Here is an 18,911-nt window from a genome sequence, read left to right on the forward strand (position 1 = left end):
AGTCAGCGGCTGGTTGTCCTGGATATGCGCTGGCACGCTAAACCCTAAACGGCAAACAGTTGATCGGAGCTGGAAGAATCCCCCATGCATCTAATCTACACTACATTCCAGCCTCCACTCTCCCCGACTGTGGTAGACAAGACTGAAACCCCTGTTGGTACGTTTGGTCAATGGATGGACTTTTTTGGGCTTGGATCTAACGGTGCAGGATTTCATCGTCATTTAGCCCGGTTCTCCATCTTCTCGTCCTCCTTCACCGTCCCCGCATTGCTTTCGTCTTATTATCCACACCACCAGCCTGAAGCGCGTACGGCGATAAACAATCAATCAGCTGGATTGATAATACTAGGTTATTGTGCTCGTTGCGGCTGATACCAATCATCTATCTGGTCATAAACCTTTCGCGTTCAAATCAATATCTCTTGCTGGCGCATGGTGCATTCTCCGGAGTGGGGGATCTATTAGATCTCCTTCGGTAATCGATTCCGACATTCCTGCGTCATAAGATCGCCGTTCGAGAGAATACATTGGCGTACTGCCGGAAGATACAGAACCGCTTGGAAATCATGCCGGACAACTCGGTCCTCTCGGCTCCCGGGAGCAGCACGTATGCCTCAGATACTCTACATGTCGGGGACGGGACATGGGACGCAGGCCGCGACACATTCCTCCTGCCGAACTTGATGGGGATCAATTTTGACACAATGCGGTACAATGGTAAGTGTGCTTTTGGATGCAAGGAAGCTCTTTTTCTCATATTGATGGCAGGCATGGGAAACCGATTCAAGGATATGCCCGAGTACCATACCCTGATAGTTGTACATGGTGTGATTGGGACAATCGTGTTCCTGGGCCTTGTTCCGATATCCATCCTGATCATTCGTTACTACTCTCGATGGAATCCGTTCGTGGCTTTCAAGTTGCACGCCTGGTTCCAAGTCTTGACCCTACTGCTGAGCACGGTGGTGTTCGTCCTCGGATGGTTTGCAGTCGGACCGGAAAGAAGCCTAACAAACCCACACCATGGAATTGGACTAGCGATATACGTGATGGTCATCTTTCAGGTTCTGTGGGGCTGGATGCTCCATAAAATAGAAAGCAAACGTCAAAGATTCCGTGTGCCATTGAAGTTAGTGGTAAGAGAACAAAATACTCCCAAGCACATTACTTTCAAAAGCTGACAACATATACATCAGATTCACCGATGGCTCGGCCGCGCCCTAGCCATCCTAGGACTGATTCAGATTCCCTTGGGACTCACCCTTTACGGCTCGCCTAAGGTGCTGTTCATACTATATTCAATCGCCGCCTGTGCTCTTTTGATTACGTTCTTCGTCCTGTCGTACCTGTATGATGATGAGGGATACCCTGTGGGACCTGATTATGATACTCGGCATAGCTATGTCTCCGGACCTCCTCCTGTTCCTGGTCCTAGCGGCCAACGCCAGAGTAGCTTTGGCCGAATGGCTGCCGCGGGAGCCGCAGGAGCTGGCCTGGCTTCACTGTTCAAGCGCCGCTCACGGAGCAGGGGACGAGAAGGTTACGAGGATTCTCAGACGTCATATATGACGGAAAAGTACTCGGATGAAGGGCAACCGCGCAAAGGCTGGGGCGATAAACTGCTCAAACTAGGTGCCGTGGGCGGTGGTGCCTTTCTTGCGAAAAAGTTCTTTGACAGGAGGAAAAGTCGAGAGGGCGACGCGGAATCCGGACGGTATCGACCTGCCCATCGCCGAAGTGACAGCATGACTGAGGAGACCTTCAGCAGGATAGAAGATGGACGGCGACCCGAACCGACTCACAGAACTCCACTTAATCGCCCACCAAGCCGACCACCGAGTCGACCTCAAAGTCCCGGGTCCTCATACTACTACAATACAACGTATTTTTCTGACAACGACCACGACCGACCTCACCGAGCTCGAAATGCTTTATTTGGTGCCGGTGCCTTTGCGGCTCTTAAAAATCTGTTTACCCGTCGTAAAGCAAATGACGATGATCGTCGGGTGGAAGACATGCGTCGTCGAGAAATGGAAGAGGAACGGCTTGCACGAGCGGACAGCAAACGACGGTACACTGGAGATGGTTACTACCCGCGCCGAAGAGCCGACTCCTTCACTGCGACAGACATCTCATCAACTGACATGACACGCCCACCCCGGGGGCCGTCCCATGGAGAATCCGCTTTAACCGGGGACCCTGCCATGTCCGGAGCAATCGATGGGCATCATTCAGAGTTACCAGGAGCGCCCACAGCGTCGGAAATTCCGGGTCAAGCTCCCTCACGACTTGGTCCTTCTGATATTGCAGCTGGAGCGGCCGCTGGCAGTGCCCTGGGTGCCGCCTCCGGTCATCACCGCCGTAGCGGCAGCAGACGCAGAGAAGATCATACCGACTCCCCTCCGGTATCAGTGAAAGTAAAAATGCACAACGACGGCCGGCATGTCACACTCAGGCGGTTAACTGAGGAAGAAGCCGCCGCTAGCCGCGAAGCAAGGCGCAGGGAAAGAAGAAACTCGAGACGTCGCGCTGGAAGTGCCAGCTCTCTGTCTGGCAACGAAGGAAGCTACGATCGATGGCGGCGTGTTGAGCAACTAGAACGCCAACAGCAGGAACAGATGCAACGCGAGCAAGAAGCAGCCGCAGCCGCAGCCGCAGCCGGAATGTCCACCGCTCCATCTGGAAGCATACCTGCTCCATCGTTCGCACCTCCCCCGAACATGAGCCATATGGCACCTCCTCCCCCGCCACACGTCCCCTCCAGTTTACCATACGGCCCCGGAAGCGTTACCTCCCCGGGCACATTTACCGGAACGGAAGCAAGCGGCGACTACGCCAGCAACCGGAGACGAAGACGAGCAGAACGAGCCCGAGCACGCCAAGAAAGGCAACACAGCGTAGAATTCACTTAATGTCTTCGTCATCTACGCGGACATCTCCTTGAATCTCTTCTTCACCTGTACAGATGTTGTTGATTTCTGTGTGCTATATTTCGCCCCCCATTTGTGTACCGTGTTTACCCCCTTTTTTTTTTTTTTTTTCTCTCTCCATGTTATTACGATTTAACCCCCGATATCGACACGAAGGAATGGCCACTTAATGATGCAAGCAACTGTTGATCCTGTCTAGCCTTTCTTTTACGCCTCGGTTCCACGACTCAGAAGAGGTGCACAGCAAACCCACTCTTCGTATGATAGGTCATGGAACCATGAACAGAATATAAAAACCTTCATGAACAGGAAATACACGACAGGATTTGTACGTACGTACAGGACAAGGAAATGGATATGGATTCCGGACGGGAGGGATATGTCGATTCGATATATGGCGTTTGTCTTATGCTTATTGGATTTGTTTCTTTTCTGCTTTATCTTTTTCTTTCCCATTCACGATTTGACATGTACCTTATGTTCTTGTTAGACAAGTTAGCTTTCCAACGGGTTGACATTTTAAGGTCTGCCCCGCCTACCTAAGGTACAGAGCCATTATTGTCCTTTGCCAGGACGGCAGTTCGACCCTTCCTCACGGGCAGCCATGGCTCCCGTGCTATATCACCCCAAGCACTTCCTTTTCTATTCTCACTTTTGCTCCCCCGCTTCTCATAGTTAACTATAAACATCTTACCTCTTGCCATCACTATCTCCAGTCATTCATTCATTCATTCGTTCATATACGCATCATATCATCCTTTCGCATGCAGTCGTCCAGGTCCGAACCTCGCGCTGACCGTCAGAACTCCTCGCAAAGCCAGAGAAGAGCCCAGTCCCCTGCGCCGGTAGTCCACGGAGATGGACGCAGAACCAATACTCAGCCGGAATACCCTTTTGCTGCCAGACTCTGGAACTGGACGGGGGGTATCATCGGATAGGGCCCATGTCACCTATACGTGGCTTCGCTCCCTGCACGGTGATCTGCTCATAATGAGTAAAAGTATCGACGGCCGGGCGAACAGTGTGACAGGGCAACTGTCTTTCGAAGAACCAGAGGGGTTGGGTGCTTCGCCTGGTGAGCCAGGCAGCAGGGCTTCGAGTCGGGGGAGGAGGGCGGAGCGTTGGGTCTGTCACCATTATCTAGCGGAATCTCCAATAGTTTTGTTCGATCGTCTACCATCCCCAGCGCTTTCAACACAAAGGTCCCCCCATCCAACGCCCTCCTCAGGTCAGCGCGTGGCACGGGGGAAATTGCCAGCAGGCTTGCTGGCGTCACAGGAGAAGAAAGCACAGGAAGCAGTTGCAGAGAGTAGCCGGAGGTCAGAAGTTGTCTTTGAACCTCTTAGTTATCCGCGCCTACAGCCAGGCCTGGACGCATACGCCCAATTGGCATCACTATCACGGCGGCGGCTGTTTACGGAGCTGTTTGCCGCACGCTCTGTGTTATGGCCTTTACACTCCTCCTCTCCAAACCCGGAGTCGGGTGTACCAGAAGGTGGCGGTGAAGGTATAGAAGATGTAGACTAGTTACCTTGCACCCAACTCGTTTCAGGGGGAAACGAAATTAGAAGTGATAGAGCGGGAGACCTCCAATTTTAGCAATATCGGTGTCACTAAAATCATTCATGGCATACACCATACAGATACATCACTTTTACAACTCCATCCATAGAATCCATAAAGTACTGTATAGTCAGAAAGTGGAAAGCACAAGCTTCCAAAACGGGTAGGCTATTGAATAACTTGTTTGGGGGGGTCAATCAAAAATAAGAATTGGTTATAGTTCTACACGTTCAAGGTTGGAATCGCGCGAGTGGATATGTACATCAGATAATTTATTTGAGGTGAGCCTGCAGGGTCTCGAGCACCTGGATGGGATGTTAGTTGACCGCTCATTTCTCAGCCTCAAGGAAGTGTAGGTAGACACTACTCACCTCCAACTCAATCTTAGCCTCAGCGATATCCTGCTCACTGCCGCTGCCGCTGGCAATCTTCTGGGCCTCGGCGATCTGGTTCTTGACAGCCTGTGTTGAGAATCGTTCATTAGTACGTATAGAAAATGTATAAGCCGAAACTCGGAACGTACGTCGGCGCTGAAATCCTCAAGAGGGAAACCCTCAACAGCGTTGATGCTCAGCTGGGAGTCGGGCTGGACAATGGCGAATCCACCGGAAACTATTGCACAGATTCTGCATGTAAGCGTTTGTTCGAGGTTTCACTTGTGTTGCCGCATAGGCTAAGTCCTGGTTCGTGGCGCGGTATCAACACGGGGTCATCGGACGTACGGAAGAACTTCTTGTTGGCACCACCCTCCTCAACGATCTCAACAAGACCGGGCTTGAGCTGCTCAATGGAGGGAACGTGGTTGGCGAGAACACCCATCTCTCCGGACTCGGCGGGGATGTTGACCTGGACACTAAGGGAAAAAGATCGTAAGTATGACTGCGAATAAGACAGGGCGGACACCCCCCTCCCCCCAAGTCTCGGTCAGTCGGGGATTCGGATCACACGTACACGCCGGCCGACTTGAAGATAGTCTGTGTAGTAGACAATTGGTCAGTTAGGGCGAATTATAGGCATGCAAAGGGGACAACGACGGGATCGGACGTACCTGGTGAGGAAGGGCCAGGGAAAGCTTGATCTTGTCCGACACGGCCTCAGCGTAACCTCTGCGCTGGAGAGGAACGCGAAGGGCGGAGGGACGGGCCCGGAAGGCAGAGCGAGCGAAGCGGAGAGAGCTCATCTTGCAATTGTTGGAGAGGAGAAGACGGTGATGGTATCCCTCTTGGACCAGTGTTTGAGTTGCAAAGGTCGAAGTCGGATGCCGGTTGTTCCCTAGCGGCTCTGCCCCCGGGTCACGTGGAGGGCATTCCGATTCACCAGCGAAAGGCCCTTAAAAGTCCTTCTCAACTTTACGCCACTTAGACACCTTTAGGTTGATGGACTTGCGATCAATATTTGTTGATACCTAGGGTGTATTTTTTCCTAAGACTCCTTATCATGTCGATATTCCTTGTTCTACCCTCCAACGCATGCTTTTAATACGTACGAGTTACTGTGTTAGCATGATAACATGCTTCGATGTGTATAATCACACTCTCGGCCATCTAAGCCATATCTCAGACTAATTTGCAATTCAGAGAATTTGATCTGTGCCAATCAATGAGGTTAACTTGACCGACACTATGAGTCTCAAACTAATACCCATATTTTGATATCACGTGATGACATGGACTGGTCTTGTATGTCTTAGTCATCAAGTCACGGGCCAGTGTTGGTTGCAATCTGTTTTGAAGAGTACACTGTGCTGTGTCTTATGTATACCAGTCAATAGTTTGTTCCTTGAGTCAGTATTAATACGTAAAAATTTATAATACAATTAAATCACAGTCTCTACAAATTATAGTTCCAATTGCACATTTCCAAGAACATTAAGTAGATATACCTCAGGACACAAGGCACAGTACAGCGAACTCAGTCAGGCACTGACGCTAAGCCGCGGACGGTAAGCGAAATCCCACAAACGGGAGCCCTAAAGGCGGAGAGAGTCTCTGCGCTTTCTGCTTCAGTTCAGGGTAACCTCACTCGCCAACTCATCGTCAACCGTCTCCCAGTTGCGACAAAATCCGACAAGATGGCCAGTACGTGCTGATCCCCCGGTACCTTTCTGATGAAGATGGGAATTTTTGATCTTGCAATCATTTCTTGATTTCTTGAAAATGAGGGGATCGTTGGAATTCGTCGTTCCGAATCGCTGACAGAGCCACCCTTTCACAGAGTCTAAGAACGCCTCCCAGCACCACAACAGCCAGAAGGCTCACCGTAACGGGTGCGTACCATTCGATCCTGATACTTGAAATGCGACTTGCTTTTTTCTTCATCTCGACTGGAGGGGCGACATGGGGATAATATGTTGTATTGTTGGGTGTGGTGCACGGTCGGTCTATTTCGACAGCGAGCTTGGGATCATCGGGATCAAATCCAGCAATGCAACATATTCAACCAGTACCCCTCCGATATGAACAACGGAATTTCACCGAAGTGAATCAGAGGACAGGCCGCTGACATCACTCACTCGCAACAGTATCAAGAAGCCTAAGTCTCACCGTTACCCCTCCCTCAAAGGTGTCGACCCCAAGTTCCGCCGCAACCATCGTTACGCTCTCCACGGTACCATGAAGGCCCTGGTACGTTGACCACACCATCAAACTCCGACCCCATCGCCACAAGTCAAAGGAACAGATCGACTAACAAATCCCACAGAAGGAGCGCAAGGAGGGCAAGCGCGAGGTCGCATAAATCAACTTAATTTAGAAATGAATTAAAAATGGGAGCGCACTGAGTTGGTGTTTCAAACTTGCCATGATCCAAAACGTCCTGTCGGATAGACCCCCTCTGACTGGTTCTGCATGACGGTTGTTAAATAAGACAATTTGACTCGATTCCACGACATGGCCTGACAATTGTTTTTTTTTTCTCTACCCCATTTCTCACTGTCTTGGTCAAGTAGGTTGTGCGATTTCATGGCTCTACAGAAGAGCGTCGGGTTTCGCTTCGATTTCACATGTTCGTATGAACAGGCATATGTGTGTACAGCTTCGTGCTTATTATTCAATGCGCGCTTGCTGAAGGATTTTTCAACGTGCCGAGAGAAGATCCCATGCCCTCCTATTTACCAAACACCCTCTCTCTTTACTCTGTGGTGAGAGGGTGCATGGATGGAGGGCTACATTCCGTAGAGCAGAATACAAGCAATTGATTCATTTCATATATCCTCTTTCTTTCTTGGTTTTCCTCTTTCTTTCTTGGTTTTCTTCTTTTCAGTCTAATTTCAATCTGCCATATACAGAGTACATATCTACTCCACCTTCCAAACAACCAACCTCTTATCAAACCCTCCACTAACCAACCACTCTTCTCCATCAACCCAACCCGCCCAGATCGTCCGAATCTTCGACCCAACCACATGCCCATCCTTCAACGCCGTAACCACCTTGCCCGTCTTCGCCTCCACCCCACGAATCACCCCATCATCCCCATTAACCCAGACCCCGGACCCATCCGGCCGCCAAACAACCTGCGGCGTCGAATACGCCGTCTGCGGCGCAAACGTATTCGCCTGGATCACAATAGCCGCATCCTCGCGATTCTGCAGCGCAAGCGCCCCAAAAGCCTGCGTAGCCTGTGTCACCGGCTCCCGGTCCCCACTAACATCCAAGCTATCCGTAGACGGGAACAGGAGCCGCACAATAATGACCTTCATATGGGGTAGCGCAGACGTTGCAACAGCCAGCAGACCAGAGTCATGGGGATTTAGGGCAAGACAGGACGGGGAGAAAGCTACCCAGGCGTTCGAGTGGGGGGCCAGGTTCTGTTTACCGAGGAGGGGGCATTCGTAAGGAGTATCCGCCGGCTCTTGTTGAACCTTGTAATAGTACAGGTGGGTTGAGTCGCGTCGGGAAACGAGCAGAAGGAGTTGGTTAGTGTCGGGATGTTGGACGAAGAGGATTGACTCTGGGTTTGAGGCTAGATTGATGGATGCGATGGGGTCGCCGATGGCTATAGAGTCTGGCTCCGTGTCTGGGTCTGAGAGATGGAGGTTGTAGAGATGGATTTTGGAGTCCCAGCCAGCTGTGGCGATCCAGACGGACGTTTCTGGGTCGGAGTCCTCGAATGCAACTATTTTTATAGCGTACTTGAAGTGGTCTTTTCTTTGGTCGAGGATCTCGCCGTTCCGGTGGAGGAGGAGCTGGCCGGACATGTTGGTTAGACAGGCGTATTCGCCATTTTGGATGGAGACGTATGAGAGGATTGGAGAGTCGGAGAGGCCGGAAAGAGAGCTGACGGTGTCATTCTCGGCCTGTGTTTTGAGGAGATGGACTCGTTTGTCTGCGCCGGTTGCTATAAGGTAGGAGGTGTCTTGGTTCTCCTCATTGTTCGACAACCTCCATGGCTCGACGGAGCAGGCTAGAATATTTGATGATGTTGTAGTCTCTACAATTTTGGGATTGGAGGGTGCTTCGTGCCATGTTAGCGGAGTTCAACGACAGCTCGCATGCGTAGGGGGTGTGCATTTATATATAAATATATATAGGTTTAAAAAAAAAAAAAAAAAAAACACAACTTACCAGGAACACTCCACACATCTTTCTCTCCCTTCTTCCCGTACCGTTCAAATCCCACAGTTCGATCAAAGGCTTTCTTCTCGTCGATTACTTTCTCGATGGTCCAGTTCTTTTCTTCGTCGTCGCCTTTCACTTGCCCCGCGTCGGCGGGCAGTCCCGCTTCTCGGATGAATGCACTGAGCGTTTCAGCATAATTGTTGGCCCGTAGGAAGCGGGCTACTAGAATGCTTGCCAACGAAGGGCTTGGTGATGTTGGTGACATTTCGGCTTATTTTCTCGGAGTGTTGCAGTTAAGAGGTAGTTGGAGGAAGCGATAAACACCGGCATCGATAACCGTTTAATAGATTCGGATCATATCATTACGTATGTACGCAAGTTGGAGTTTTGGAGAATCTAGCCAAAATATAATACATATTTATAGTAAAGTAGAGTATGCAGGGGTTTTAAGAGAGAAGACACCGCAGAGGGAAAGGAAAAAAGGAAAAAAAGAAAGAAAGAGAAAGAGAAGTGAGGTAAATATTGGTATCACAAATTGGATGGTGTCGTTAGACATGTCTCCCATCTCCTTATTCCCAATTATGACGAAAGACTGGGGATTCCATGGGCCACGCTGGTATGCACCTTCTAAAAGCTCCTCAGCTAAACATATCCTCCGCCCTCCGTCGCGGGCCGCCTCGTCCTTCTAACTTCTCTGAAAACAGCTCCTTGCTGGCGTTGTTGGAGTTATACTTGGACGGGAACAGCTCGCGAGCAGATGCGCCTCGTCCCTTAATCGACATGCCATTAGCCGCTCCACGGATCGAGATGCCTTGATCGTGGCCAGCTTCTCCACGGATATTGACGCCGCTCTTTCCAGAGTCAGGGAAGAGCTCGACATTTTTGCTCCGCCGTTGATCCTGGGACCCATCCACAAGAGGGACTGAAATCCGCCTAGAGAACAGGTCTGCGGTTTCATCGGCAGCATCAATGGCATCCGACCGGCGATGATTGCTGTGTTTGCTGGGAAAGAGCTCCTTCTTGAGATAACTGGTCGCCGTTTTATTCGGAAATAGCTCTCGTGAGTTCGAATCGGCATCGGCGGATTTTGACGGGAAAAGTTCCTTTCCTTGATTTTGGCGGCTGCCCTGGGGTGATCTCTCGCGGAAATGTCTGCGCGAATCGCGACGGCCAAGCTCTGAATACCCAGTTTCCATCAACGTATCTCGACCCGGGGATGCACTGCGATTCTGAAGGCGTCCCGAAGGACGTCCTTCGTCTGTCGGGAAAAGCTCCCGTTCACGGCGTCGGCCTCGTCCATCACGATCACGACCCCTTTCTGTTTCAGAATAATCCGTGCTAGCTGCCCCCGTATCGTCGTACATGTTAGCGCTGATCAGCTCGTCCCCGTCACGATCTCTCCGTCGCCTTAGTTCTCGACCGTCGAATCGCCTCCGTCTGTAGTCTCCATCGCTGCTCTCCCCTCCGCCATGACGCCGTCTGTCGTCAAATTCCCGTCGCAGCCGCTCGCGAGGGTCATGTTCGGGGTGCATGAGGTAGAATCGACTGGCTTCATGGGCGCGGGGCTTCTTGCGATCCGACTTCACGGCAGATCTCACCTGGAGGACGGAATCGGGGTGGGAAGAGAGGAGCTTAGCGGATCGTAGACGCAGCGCAGGTAACACGGAGGAATCTTCTTCTTCGCTGACTTGCGTAAAGGCCGACAAAGCCTGGAGGCCGACCTCCGACGAGGAGTAGACAATATTTGCCGAGGTGTCGTCGATCCATTCGACGCGAGACGGTTCTTCAACGGTGAAGTGCTCGAGCGCGAATTGTTTGATGTTATCCGTGGTTAGCTCGTCTACGCCTCTGATATGAACTTTCTCATAATGCGCTTCCGCGGGCTGAGGGTCGACTGCTCCATCTTGAACCGTCCCAGTCATCGGATCCTGCGTCGGCCGACGAGAGTTAGATTATACACGAGGGTTAAATTGGCTGCAACCATACTCACGGCATCGAATTGTTCGGGTTCAGGTAATGGACCCAGGTCCAGATCCATATCGATATCCATTGACGCATCCATGATGTTGGAGATTGGTTGGTCACCGTTCGGCTGTTGCATGCTTGCGACCTCCATTGCAGAGGAGGGGTCACCTGCGGATAAATTGGATGTTGTGGATATGGCGAGGGATGGAATGTAGGAGAGAAATACGCGACCTAAGGGGAGGTCTGATAAGAATAGAGTGGAGAGGAGGGGAAGAGCACTCAAGAAGGAAATGAGTTGCGAACTGAAGCTTTGCCTGGAGTCGAAGTTCACGTTGCCTCACCGCTCGAAAGGTGGCGTCGGATTGAGATTTGGTTGGAACAACTCAATTCACTCATAATTTATCTCTTCCACTTAAAGGATAATAATTGAAATGATCTCATATCAGTTACCCTTCATTCTACTCACTTCTCTTCTTCTAATACATGCCATTCACTTGGTGTTATCTTTGTCTACAGCCCCCTCCGTCTTCAAAGCATCCGCATCATGCACATTGATCTGATACGTAACGAACTTCCTAGCCGGCACTTTTTGATGAAACATCACGTCCAGCTCATCATAAGTCCTGCCCCGGCACTCCGGCAGTCGGAAGAATGCCCAGGTTGTGGTCACCGCGGCGGTCGCCGTCCAGACATACGCTGTCTTGCCCTTTAAAATTGGCCTCGGTTGGGTTGATTAGATAAGGCTCGACGACTTGGGCAACAAGATTGGTGATATTGTAGATGTTGCGCGATAAACAAACAGATTTAGCCCTCAGGTGGATCGACGACGTCTCAGAAATGATCGTATAAGTAACAGGACCAAGAGTGACAGAATACGCGAAGGGCCAGTTCAAAGAAAGCGCAGCTTGACCCCATTTCGCGCTGCTGGATTCAGACGCCGAAGCAATAACTCCGATGATCAATAGGAGGCAAGTCAAGCAGGTAGTGCCAACCACGTAGAGTTGGCGTCTACCAAATCGGGCTAACAAGAACCACGAGATGATAGTTCCAACAAAGGAAATCGCGGTAGCCCCTATTGAGATCTGGTAGGCATTCTCCGTGCTAATTCCTGCTTGGACGAAGAAGTAAGTAGGCGTGTAGGCAAAGGCTGAGCCGGACAGAACTTGACCTGCGAAGCTCATGTACAATTTCAGTACGGCGCCGGTCGATGCCTCGGAAACAGTCCAGATAGCTGGATCCAGAATCCAGCTTCGCCTCCAGTTCAAGGGTATGCGTGATTTGCGCTAGGGTTCTTTGATGCGACTCACAACCTCTGGTGTCGAGCCGGGCAAGGGATTTGTAGGCGTCATCTATGCGATTGTTTCGTGTCAACCACCAGAGCGACTCCGGTGCCAACATGATAAGAACGAAGAGAGGAACAGGCCAAATCCACTGCAGGGCGTAAGCAACGCGATAGGACCATTCACCCTCGACTTTAGCAAGCCGTAAAGGGCACCGGAGGCTATGAATTGGCCCATGGCCCAGCAAAGGATCACGTAGCAAGTCAAATAACCACGGAGAGCCAGAGTACATACTTCCGAGGCGTAAGCTGGCGATGTCGTTGCAAAGATTCTCCAGGTGAGCCCGCATACAATTTGCCCTACGAGAAGCATAGGCGCTGACAGGGCGAAGAATAGGATGAAAATGAACCAATTCATACAGAAGAGGGCGCCTAAAAGGACTCTTTTGTATTCGAAACGGGTGGACAAGTAGCCGTTCAGAAAGCCGCCAATAATGATACCGACATTGCCGCCATTGCTGAGACCTGCCTGCCAGGAGCCAGTAACGACATATTCACCTTGTTCTGGGCGATATGCTCCGAATTTTCGTTGAAACGCAGGATAAGTGAAGAACTGATAGATGAGAGCTATTGCACTGTTACGAAAGCCTAAGGGGACAACGATGATCAAGACATTGCTCATCAACATCGTAGCCCTCCATGATGATCGTCAGCGAGATAGCTGCAGACCATAGCACAGCCTTATAGTTGTACTTTAGAGCTTCCCACACGGTGGCTTCATGCTCATATGTAGAGGCCTGTAAGGCCTCCTTGGTGGTAGCTGTAGAATCCGCGGCATGCTCTACGTGAGCACTGAGCTCCTTTGGAACGTCTTCGTCGGCTTTCATATCGGAGAGTGCAAAAACACCCGCGAGTCAATCCGAGGGAGCTACTCGAATCCTGAAGCACAGATACCAGGAAACATGGTGTATTTATAGCTCGGACGATCCGCCTTGCTAGGCAATTCATCCGTGAGCAAACAAATCCACATCTTGCGTCTCAACCTTAATTCACTAGCAAAGTCACCGGACTTTGTCCATTCCCTGGGGTAAATTAAATGCACCCGGCAGGATTACATGGTTCCCCATGGGTTACAGGGTACAGCATCTGTACGGAGCGTTATTGCATCAGCCGATTGGCTCTCATTCAGCCGAGGATCCTGAGTGAAGTTTCTCGGATTACCTTGCTTGGATAGGAGAGTCAATCTACATAAAGGGGAGTAAGCTGCGTATGCTCGGCTTGGATGATGGTGGGGGGCTTCATAGGGGAAAGGGTTAGGGCTAGATGGGAGCATGGCGTCTAGATCAAGATGCTGTTAGATAGAGGCACCATTGCCAAGTACACAGAGCATTGCGTGACATTCTTAAGAAATGCGGATACTCAATCTAACTAGAGTACCAGACGTTCAACACCTCGAATTGGGAACGTGGGAGAGCTCTCCATGGAGTGCCGCACGTCATCCAAATGAGGGGGAAGAAAGCGATTGATCGGAGCATCCACTTTTTAATCTTGCAGGTAAATAATTGCGTCTCTCCACATTCCACGCCGTTGGTGCTGACATCTTCAACCTTAAGAAGTCGGATGAGGCACGGGGACTTTAGGCTATAGTCTCTTGTACCTATCCGACGCCGCCGGTTAATATGGATAAGTATATATCAGACGATTCTTGGCGGTTAACAATGAAATCCCCCACCACCACCGGAGCTCCTCCGCAGGGGAACAGCCAATTGTCGTTATATACCGACGGTTGGCACGTCAGCGTCATCACCTTGCTGCAGGTGTTGCAGGGACTGAGTCCCCTTGAGGGGACACGATGAACCAGTCTCTCTGATCCATATAATGGCTCCATGGCCACAAGCAAACGATCCCTTTTCTCTCTTTCCGAATATTCTTATTCCATTATTAGCTATCTGGCAGCTTTGTGTCCTTTATACCACGTTTTCAGCCTTAATTGCTCCTATCATGCTCTACGCCGAAGACGACAAGCTTATCTATCGCTTCGACGACCACCTCCTTTGGATCCAGCCATGGGGGGACAATGCCTTCAGAGTGAGAGCTACAAAGCTCTCCTCCATGCCCACTGAAGACTGGGCCCTATCCACCAAGCCCAGCACAAGTAAACCAATCATTGAAACCCCAGAGGGCAAAGAAGCAAGTATCTCCAACGGCAAAATCAAAGCCGTCGTTTCCCCACGCGGTAAGATAATTATCTACGACTCGAGCGGCAAAAAGCTCCTAGAAGAATACGCACGCAACCGTCGCGACCCCAAAGACCCAAAATGCAGTGCCTTGGAGGTCGAATCCCGGGAGCTGCGAGGTATCCTAGGCGGTGATTTCCACTTAACCATGCGCTTCGAGTCCCTCGACCCTAAGGAGAAGATCTTCGGAATGGGTCAATACCAGCAGCCCTCCCTAAACCTTAAGGGTGCCGATATCGAGTTAGCCCATCGAAACTCCCAAGCCAGCATACCCTTTGCGGTCTCCTCCCTCGGATACGGTTTCTTGTGGAATAACCCAGGTATTGGACGGGCGGTTTTCGGGACAAATACTATGAGCTTCGAGGCGTACTCTACCAAAGCGCTGGATTACTGGGTTGTTGCAGGCGGTACGCCAGCAGAGATTGAGGAGGCGTATGCGAAGATAACTGGTTACGTCCCTATGATGCCCGAGTACGGCTTGGGGTTCTGGCAATGCAAGCTCCGGTACTGGAACCAGGAGCAGCTGCTGGATGTAGCCAGGGAATACAAGAAACGGCAGGTCCCGTTGGATTTGATCGTCATTGACTTCTTTCACTGGAAGCATCAGGGCGACTGGAGCTTTGACCCCGAGTTCTGGCCCGATCCTGGTAAGTTGTGTATCAGAAATATTATAGCTATAGGCCATAAGCGCTGACAGCTGCCTCCCTTCCAACCCAGATGCCATGATCAAAGAACTCAAAGAGCTAAACGTGGAGCTAATGGTCTCCATCTGGCCGACCGTCGAGACCGCATCAGTGAACTACCAAGAAATGCTCGAGCGCGGGCTCCTAATCCGCCACGATCGCGGCCTGCGAATCGCCATGCAATGCGACGGAGACATCACGCATTTCGACGCCACGAATCCCGAAGCCCAGAAGTTCATCTGGCAGGCCGCAAAGAAGAACTACTACGACAAGGGCATCAAGGTCTTCTGGCTGGACGAAGCAGAGCCTGAATACAACATTTACGATTTCGACATCTATCGCTACCACGCCGGTACCAACATGCAGATTGGAAACAACTACCCGAAAGAATACGCCCGGGCTTTCTTCGAAGGCATGCAGGCCGAAGGGCAAACTAACATCGTGAACCTCCTCCGCTGTGCCTGGGCGGGCAGCCAGAAGTATGGTGCCCTCGTGTGGAGCGGCGACATCGCGTCCTCCTGGGGTTCGTTCCGCAATCAGCTAGCGGCCGGACTGAATATGGGCTTGGCTGGGATCCCTTGGTGGACGACGGATATTGGTGGTTTCCATGGTGGCAACCCTGATGATCCTGCGTTCAGGGAGCTGTTCATTCGGTGGTTCCAGTGGGGGACGTTCTGTCCGGTGATGCGTTTGCACGGTGATCGCGAGCCGAAGCCAGAAGGTCAGCCTACTGCGTCGGGATCCAATAATGAGATCTGGTCGTATGGAGAGGAAGTCTATGAAATCTGCAAGAAGTATATTAGCATTCGTGAGGAGCTCAGGGACTATACCAGGAGCTTGATGAAGGAGGCCCATGAGAAGGGTACGCCGGTGATCCGGACTTTGTTCTATGAATTCCCGGAGGATAAGACAGCTTGGGATGTTGAGACTGAGTATCTATATGGCTCGGAGTATCTTGTGGTTCCAGTGCTTGAAGCAGGACAGCGCAAAACAACTGCTTATTTACCAGCAGGGGCTACGTGGAAACTATGGGGCGAAGATAAGGTCTACGAGGGAGGGAAGACGGTTGAGGTTGCTTGTCCAATTGAAACAATGCCTGTGTTTGTCAGGATGTAGAGGAACGGTTCGAGTGCTTATTCATCTCTAGTATTGAGACACAGTTCACTTTATCAAAGTATTTAGGGTACATTCTCTTGTTCTATGATCCTTCGTGGAAAATTGGTAGATGTAGAGGGTGCCCTCAGGGTATAAGTCATCTGATCACCTACATACAAGCAAAAAGAAAGATATACCGTAAGTTAGGTTTAATTACACCTACATCGATTCTTTGACATGAGAGACAAGCAAGTTCCTATGTAGATGAGTGTCTTCGTTTTCTGTATGAAGTCAGTACTAGAAGCAGTGCAGTAGGAATACACCGGAAAGATTCTTAGATGCATACATCTACCATACATAGTAGATTCAATTTAGGTGATACTATCGGCCGAAAGGGTAGTTTTCCACTGTTCTACCACTATAAACCATCAAGTTATAAGACATGACGTGATGTGTTTTGCAGTACATGAAATAGGCGCAGATGCAGTTCATGGATCCTCCCAAACCTGGAATGTGGTAGAAAATCCGGCCCGTGTACAGTTCATGTTGGTGTTTTAGATGCCTCATTTTTCTTGTCTTTCAGCAGGAATATAGAATCGGGTTGCTGAATGATGAGAAAACCATGACCTCACCATGCAGGTAATCGTGCATACAAATCAATATGTGATGTATCTCAGCAGGTCCAGGGCGTCACGCAGAACGTGCGACTCCGATGATCAATATCAGGCTCATCTTCGGTAACATTGCGGTAATAGTCGCCACTCGCCTCAAGCGGCTCAGGCGGAGAAGTGAGGGGAAGGGAGAAGAGGAGTCATCTGTGGAGCAGCCTAGATACTGTTTCATCTTAGATAAAATCTTGAAAAGCATCCACTTGCGGGAATGAAAATTGCCCACCCAAGGTATTCGCAAGGACACAGTTCAGCCATTCACCACTGATTTTCCTTGCCATCTTATTTTTCTTCCATCTTGACGAGACTAGACGCGAGTCACCGACCAGTCCTGAACCCCAATAAGCTCATCTCTAATATTAGAACCCGTAGTGTCTCATGGCATTTTGCGGGTATCAACCCGAGACACCGGCTCCCAGTAGTGCGACAAAGATTCGATACATTCTTGCAGGAATCAGCACTAACTTGACATTTCGCAGGTAGGCTTGTTGGTGAAGGAGCGGGACTAGGAGGTGATTGTGAAGCAGATCAAACCAGCATGGGGCCCGTGGGCCATGGTCAATCTCGCTGATTGCCCAGCCGGGAGGTATATGGGGCCCCTGTGTCCTAGTTTAGGGCATCAGGCTTTAGGACGGGATGGGCAAGCACTTAACCTATGTGCCGGACCCCAAGGCTGAGAAAAACTGAGCCGATAAAGTTTCGACAGCCGGGTAGATACCGTGCACAACCCGCATTCCTCCCAGCCGAGCCCATAGTGAACTGACTAGACGATCACTAGGCCATACTAGTAGTTCGCTAGTTCCGCGGTATTGCTAATGTCAATCAAGGACGCTTCTGTGAGAATGTTTTTTTCGTCGTGGTGAGGTCATCAACAAAACAGAGGCTTCTACGACTAATACCGGAAATGTTGACAATGGAGTAGTTAGCTAACCTCAATGAAAACTGCTCGCTGCTCTGTTGGGCCGATTTCCTCACCAAGTTTTGAAGGATCTAGGCCGCTTTGGGCTCATGAGAGTGAGACATCGGTGGATGAGTTTGCCCTGATGAGTTCCCTGCTCAAGGATTGTTGATCCCATTCACTTGCTTCTACCTCGAGTCATGCTCGGCCTGGGTTTCCTTAAGTGAGCATCTGAGCATATTTTTGGGTTATGGGAGTGTACGTAAGTCTCTTTATTTGGATGCGGTAAATGTTTAAATCAAAGGAGTGTAAAGGTTGTAGTTGATGGTGATTATCAAAGGTCTAGACTGAGAGAAGAGAGAGGGAGAGTCAATGCTATTCCTGGCACGTTACATTTGCTTTGCCCAAAAAGGTAATGGGTCGTCACGGGCTGCCCTCATCATAGGACCACTGCTGTTTCACAACACACCCCCCCCAACCGTCTTTCTTAGGTTCCTAAATTCAGGTTTACTTATGGATACATCCTGCTCGAAAACCTTCAAAGGCCGGGAAGCCTTCAGGATGCTCAAACAGTCAAGTAGCCCGATATCAAGTCGAGGTTGCAGCGCAGCAGCACAAAAACAAGCCGAGGAAGGAAGGGATGCACCTTTTGCCTTTATTGATGAAACCCAGTTATGGAGAAAAAGGTCAACCGGTTGTGTGGGACTACGAGGCTTTGCTCCCCTCCTAGACGGCTTACGATTCATACAAGGAAAACCCATGCCCACAAAAGTGTCATCGGGGACAGAAATGTCGTGCGAGAAATACGAAGCCCTCCTTGTTTTACGTTGACTGAACCGATAGTCCAGTCAGAGAGCCCAGGAGCTCCACGATTGCACTCAAGGGCTTTGAGCCGACGACCTATCTACATGGATATGGAAGGGAAATGCCGCGGATGGCCAGAATATGCCAACCCGATGGTGGATGCACAGGTGGCGTAAAACATGACGATACGCCATCAAGCTCACAAAATCAGTTGGACGAAGAAACTAGGC

The 18,911-nt window shown here is 50.5% G+C and overlaps 9 protein-coding genes across 9 annotated transcripts; 4 read left to right on the forward strand and 5 right to left on the reverse strand.

Moving 5' to 3' along the window:
* Positions 1-189: 189 nt before the first annotated feature.
* On the forward strand, positions 190-3,041 carry BDW43DRAFT_275569 (uncharacterized protein). Its single transcript, XM_032041871.1, has 3 exons — positions 190-717; positions 769-1,136; positions 1,197-3,041. Exons 1-3 carry the CDS (start codon positions 567-569, stop codon positions 2,910-2,912), a joined length of 2,235 nt encoding a protein of 744 aa, XP_031900432.1. The 5' UTR covers positions 190-566; the 3' UTR covers positions 2,913-3,041.
* Positions 3,025-3,510, reverse strand: BDW43DRAFT_275571 (uncharacterized protein). Its single transcript, XM_032041872.1, has one exon. It carries the CDS (start codon positions 3,384-3,386, stop codon positions 3,138-3,140), a length of 249 nt encoding a protein of 82 aa, XP_031900433.1. The 5' UTR covers positions 3,387-3,510; the 3' UTR covers positions 3,025-3,137.
* Positions 3,511-3,920: 410 nt separating this feature from the next.
* BDW43DRAFT_310952 (uncharacterized protein) lies at positions 3,921-4,457 on the forward strand (the record flags this gene model as incomplete). The annotated part of the gene is made up of 1 exon (XM_032047079.1): positions 3,921-4,457. The coding sequence occupies one exon, from the start codon at positions 3,921-3,923 to the stop codon at positions 4,455-4,457; it is 537 nt and encodes a 178-aa protein (XP_031900434.1).
* Positions 4,458-4,765: 308 nt separating this feature from the next.
* On the reverse strand, positions 4,766-5,673 carry BDW43DRAFT_310953 (F1F0 ATP synthase subunit delta; the record flags this gene model as incomplete). The annotated part of the gene is made up of 6 exons (XM_032047080.1): positions 4,766-4,798; positions 4,865-4,954; positions 5,017-5,105; positions 5,216-5,346; positions 5,445-5,467; positions 5,542-5,673. The coding sequence occupies 6 exons, from the start codon at positions 5,671-5,673 to the stop codon at positions 4,766-4,768; spliced, it is 498 nt and encodes a 165-aa protein (XP_031900435.1).
* An 891-nt stretch (positions 5,674-6,564) lies between these two features.
* Positions 6,565-7,229, forward strand: BDW43DRAFT_310954 (60S ribosomal protein eL29; the record flags this gene model as incomplete). The annotated part of the gene is made up of 4 exons (XM_032047081.1): positions 6,565-6,571; positions 6,708-6,759; positions 7,015-7,117; positions 7,194-7,229. The coding sequence occupies 4 exons, from the start codon at positions 6,565-6,567 to the stop codon at positions 7,227-7,229; spliced, it is 198 nt and encodes a 65-aa protein (XP_031900436.1).
* A 559-nt stretch (positions 7,230-7,788) lies between these two features.
* Positions 7,789-9,317, reverse strand: BDW43DRAFT_310955 (uncharacterized protein; the record flags this gene model as incomplete). Its single annotated transcript, XM_032047082.1, has 2 exons — positions 7,789-8,948; positions 9,059-9,317. The coding sequence occupies 2 exons, from the start codon at positions 9,315-9,317 to the stop codon at positions 7,789-7,791; spliced, it is 1,419 nt and encodes a 472-aa protein (XP_031900437.1).
* Positions 9,318-9,690: 373 nt separating this feature from the next.
* Positions 9,691-11,168, reverse strand: BDW43DRAFT_310956 (NCBP3 domain-containing protein; the record flags this gene model as incomplete). Its single annotated transcript, XM_032047083.1, has 2 exons — positions 9,691-10,980; positions 11,043-11,168. 2 exons carry the CDS (start codon positions 11,166-11,168, stop codon positions 9,691-9,693), a joined length of 1,416 nt encoding a protein of 471 aa, XP_031900438.1.
* Positions 11,169-11,507: 339 nt separating this feature from the next.
* On the reverse strand, positions 11,508-13,183 carry BDW43DRAFT_300155 (general substrate transporter; the record flags this gene model as incomplete). The annotated part of the gene is made up of 5 exons (XM_032044850.1): positions 11,508-11,723; positions 11,767-12,185; positions 12,238-12,448; positions 12,484-12,923; positions 12,970-13,183. 5 exons carry the CDS (start codon positions 13,181-13,183, stop codon positions 11,508-11,510), a joined length of 1,500 nt encoding a protein of 499 aa, XP_031900439.1.
* Positions 13,184-14,297: 1,114 nt separating this feature from the next.
* On the forward strand, positions 14,298-16,332 carry BDW43DRAFT_300156 (putative glycosyl hydrolase; the record flags this gene model as incomplete). The annotated part of the gene is made up of 2 exons (XM_032044851.1): positions 14,298-15,180; positions 15,251-16,332. 2 exons carry the CDS (start codon positions 14,298-14,300, stop codon positions 16,330-16,332), a joined length of 1,965 nt encoding a protein of 654 aa, XP_031900440.1.
* Positions 16,333-18,911: the final 2,579 nt, after the last annotated feature.

This window comes from Aspergillus alliaceus (genome assembly GCF_009176365.1).
Source record: "Aspergillus alliaceus strain CBS 536.65 unplaced genomic scaffold BDW43scaffold_21, whole genome shotgun sequence".
In the NCBI taxonomy this organism is placed as follows: Eukaryota; Fungi; Ascomycota; class Eurotiomycetes; order Eurotiales; family Aspergillaceae; genus Aspergillus; species Aspergillus alliaceus.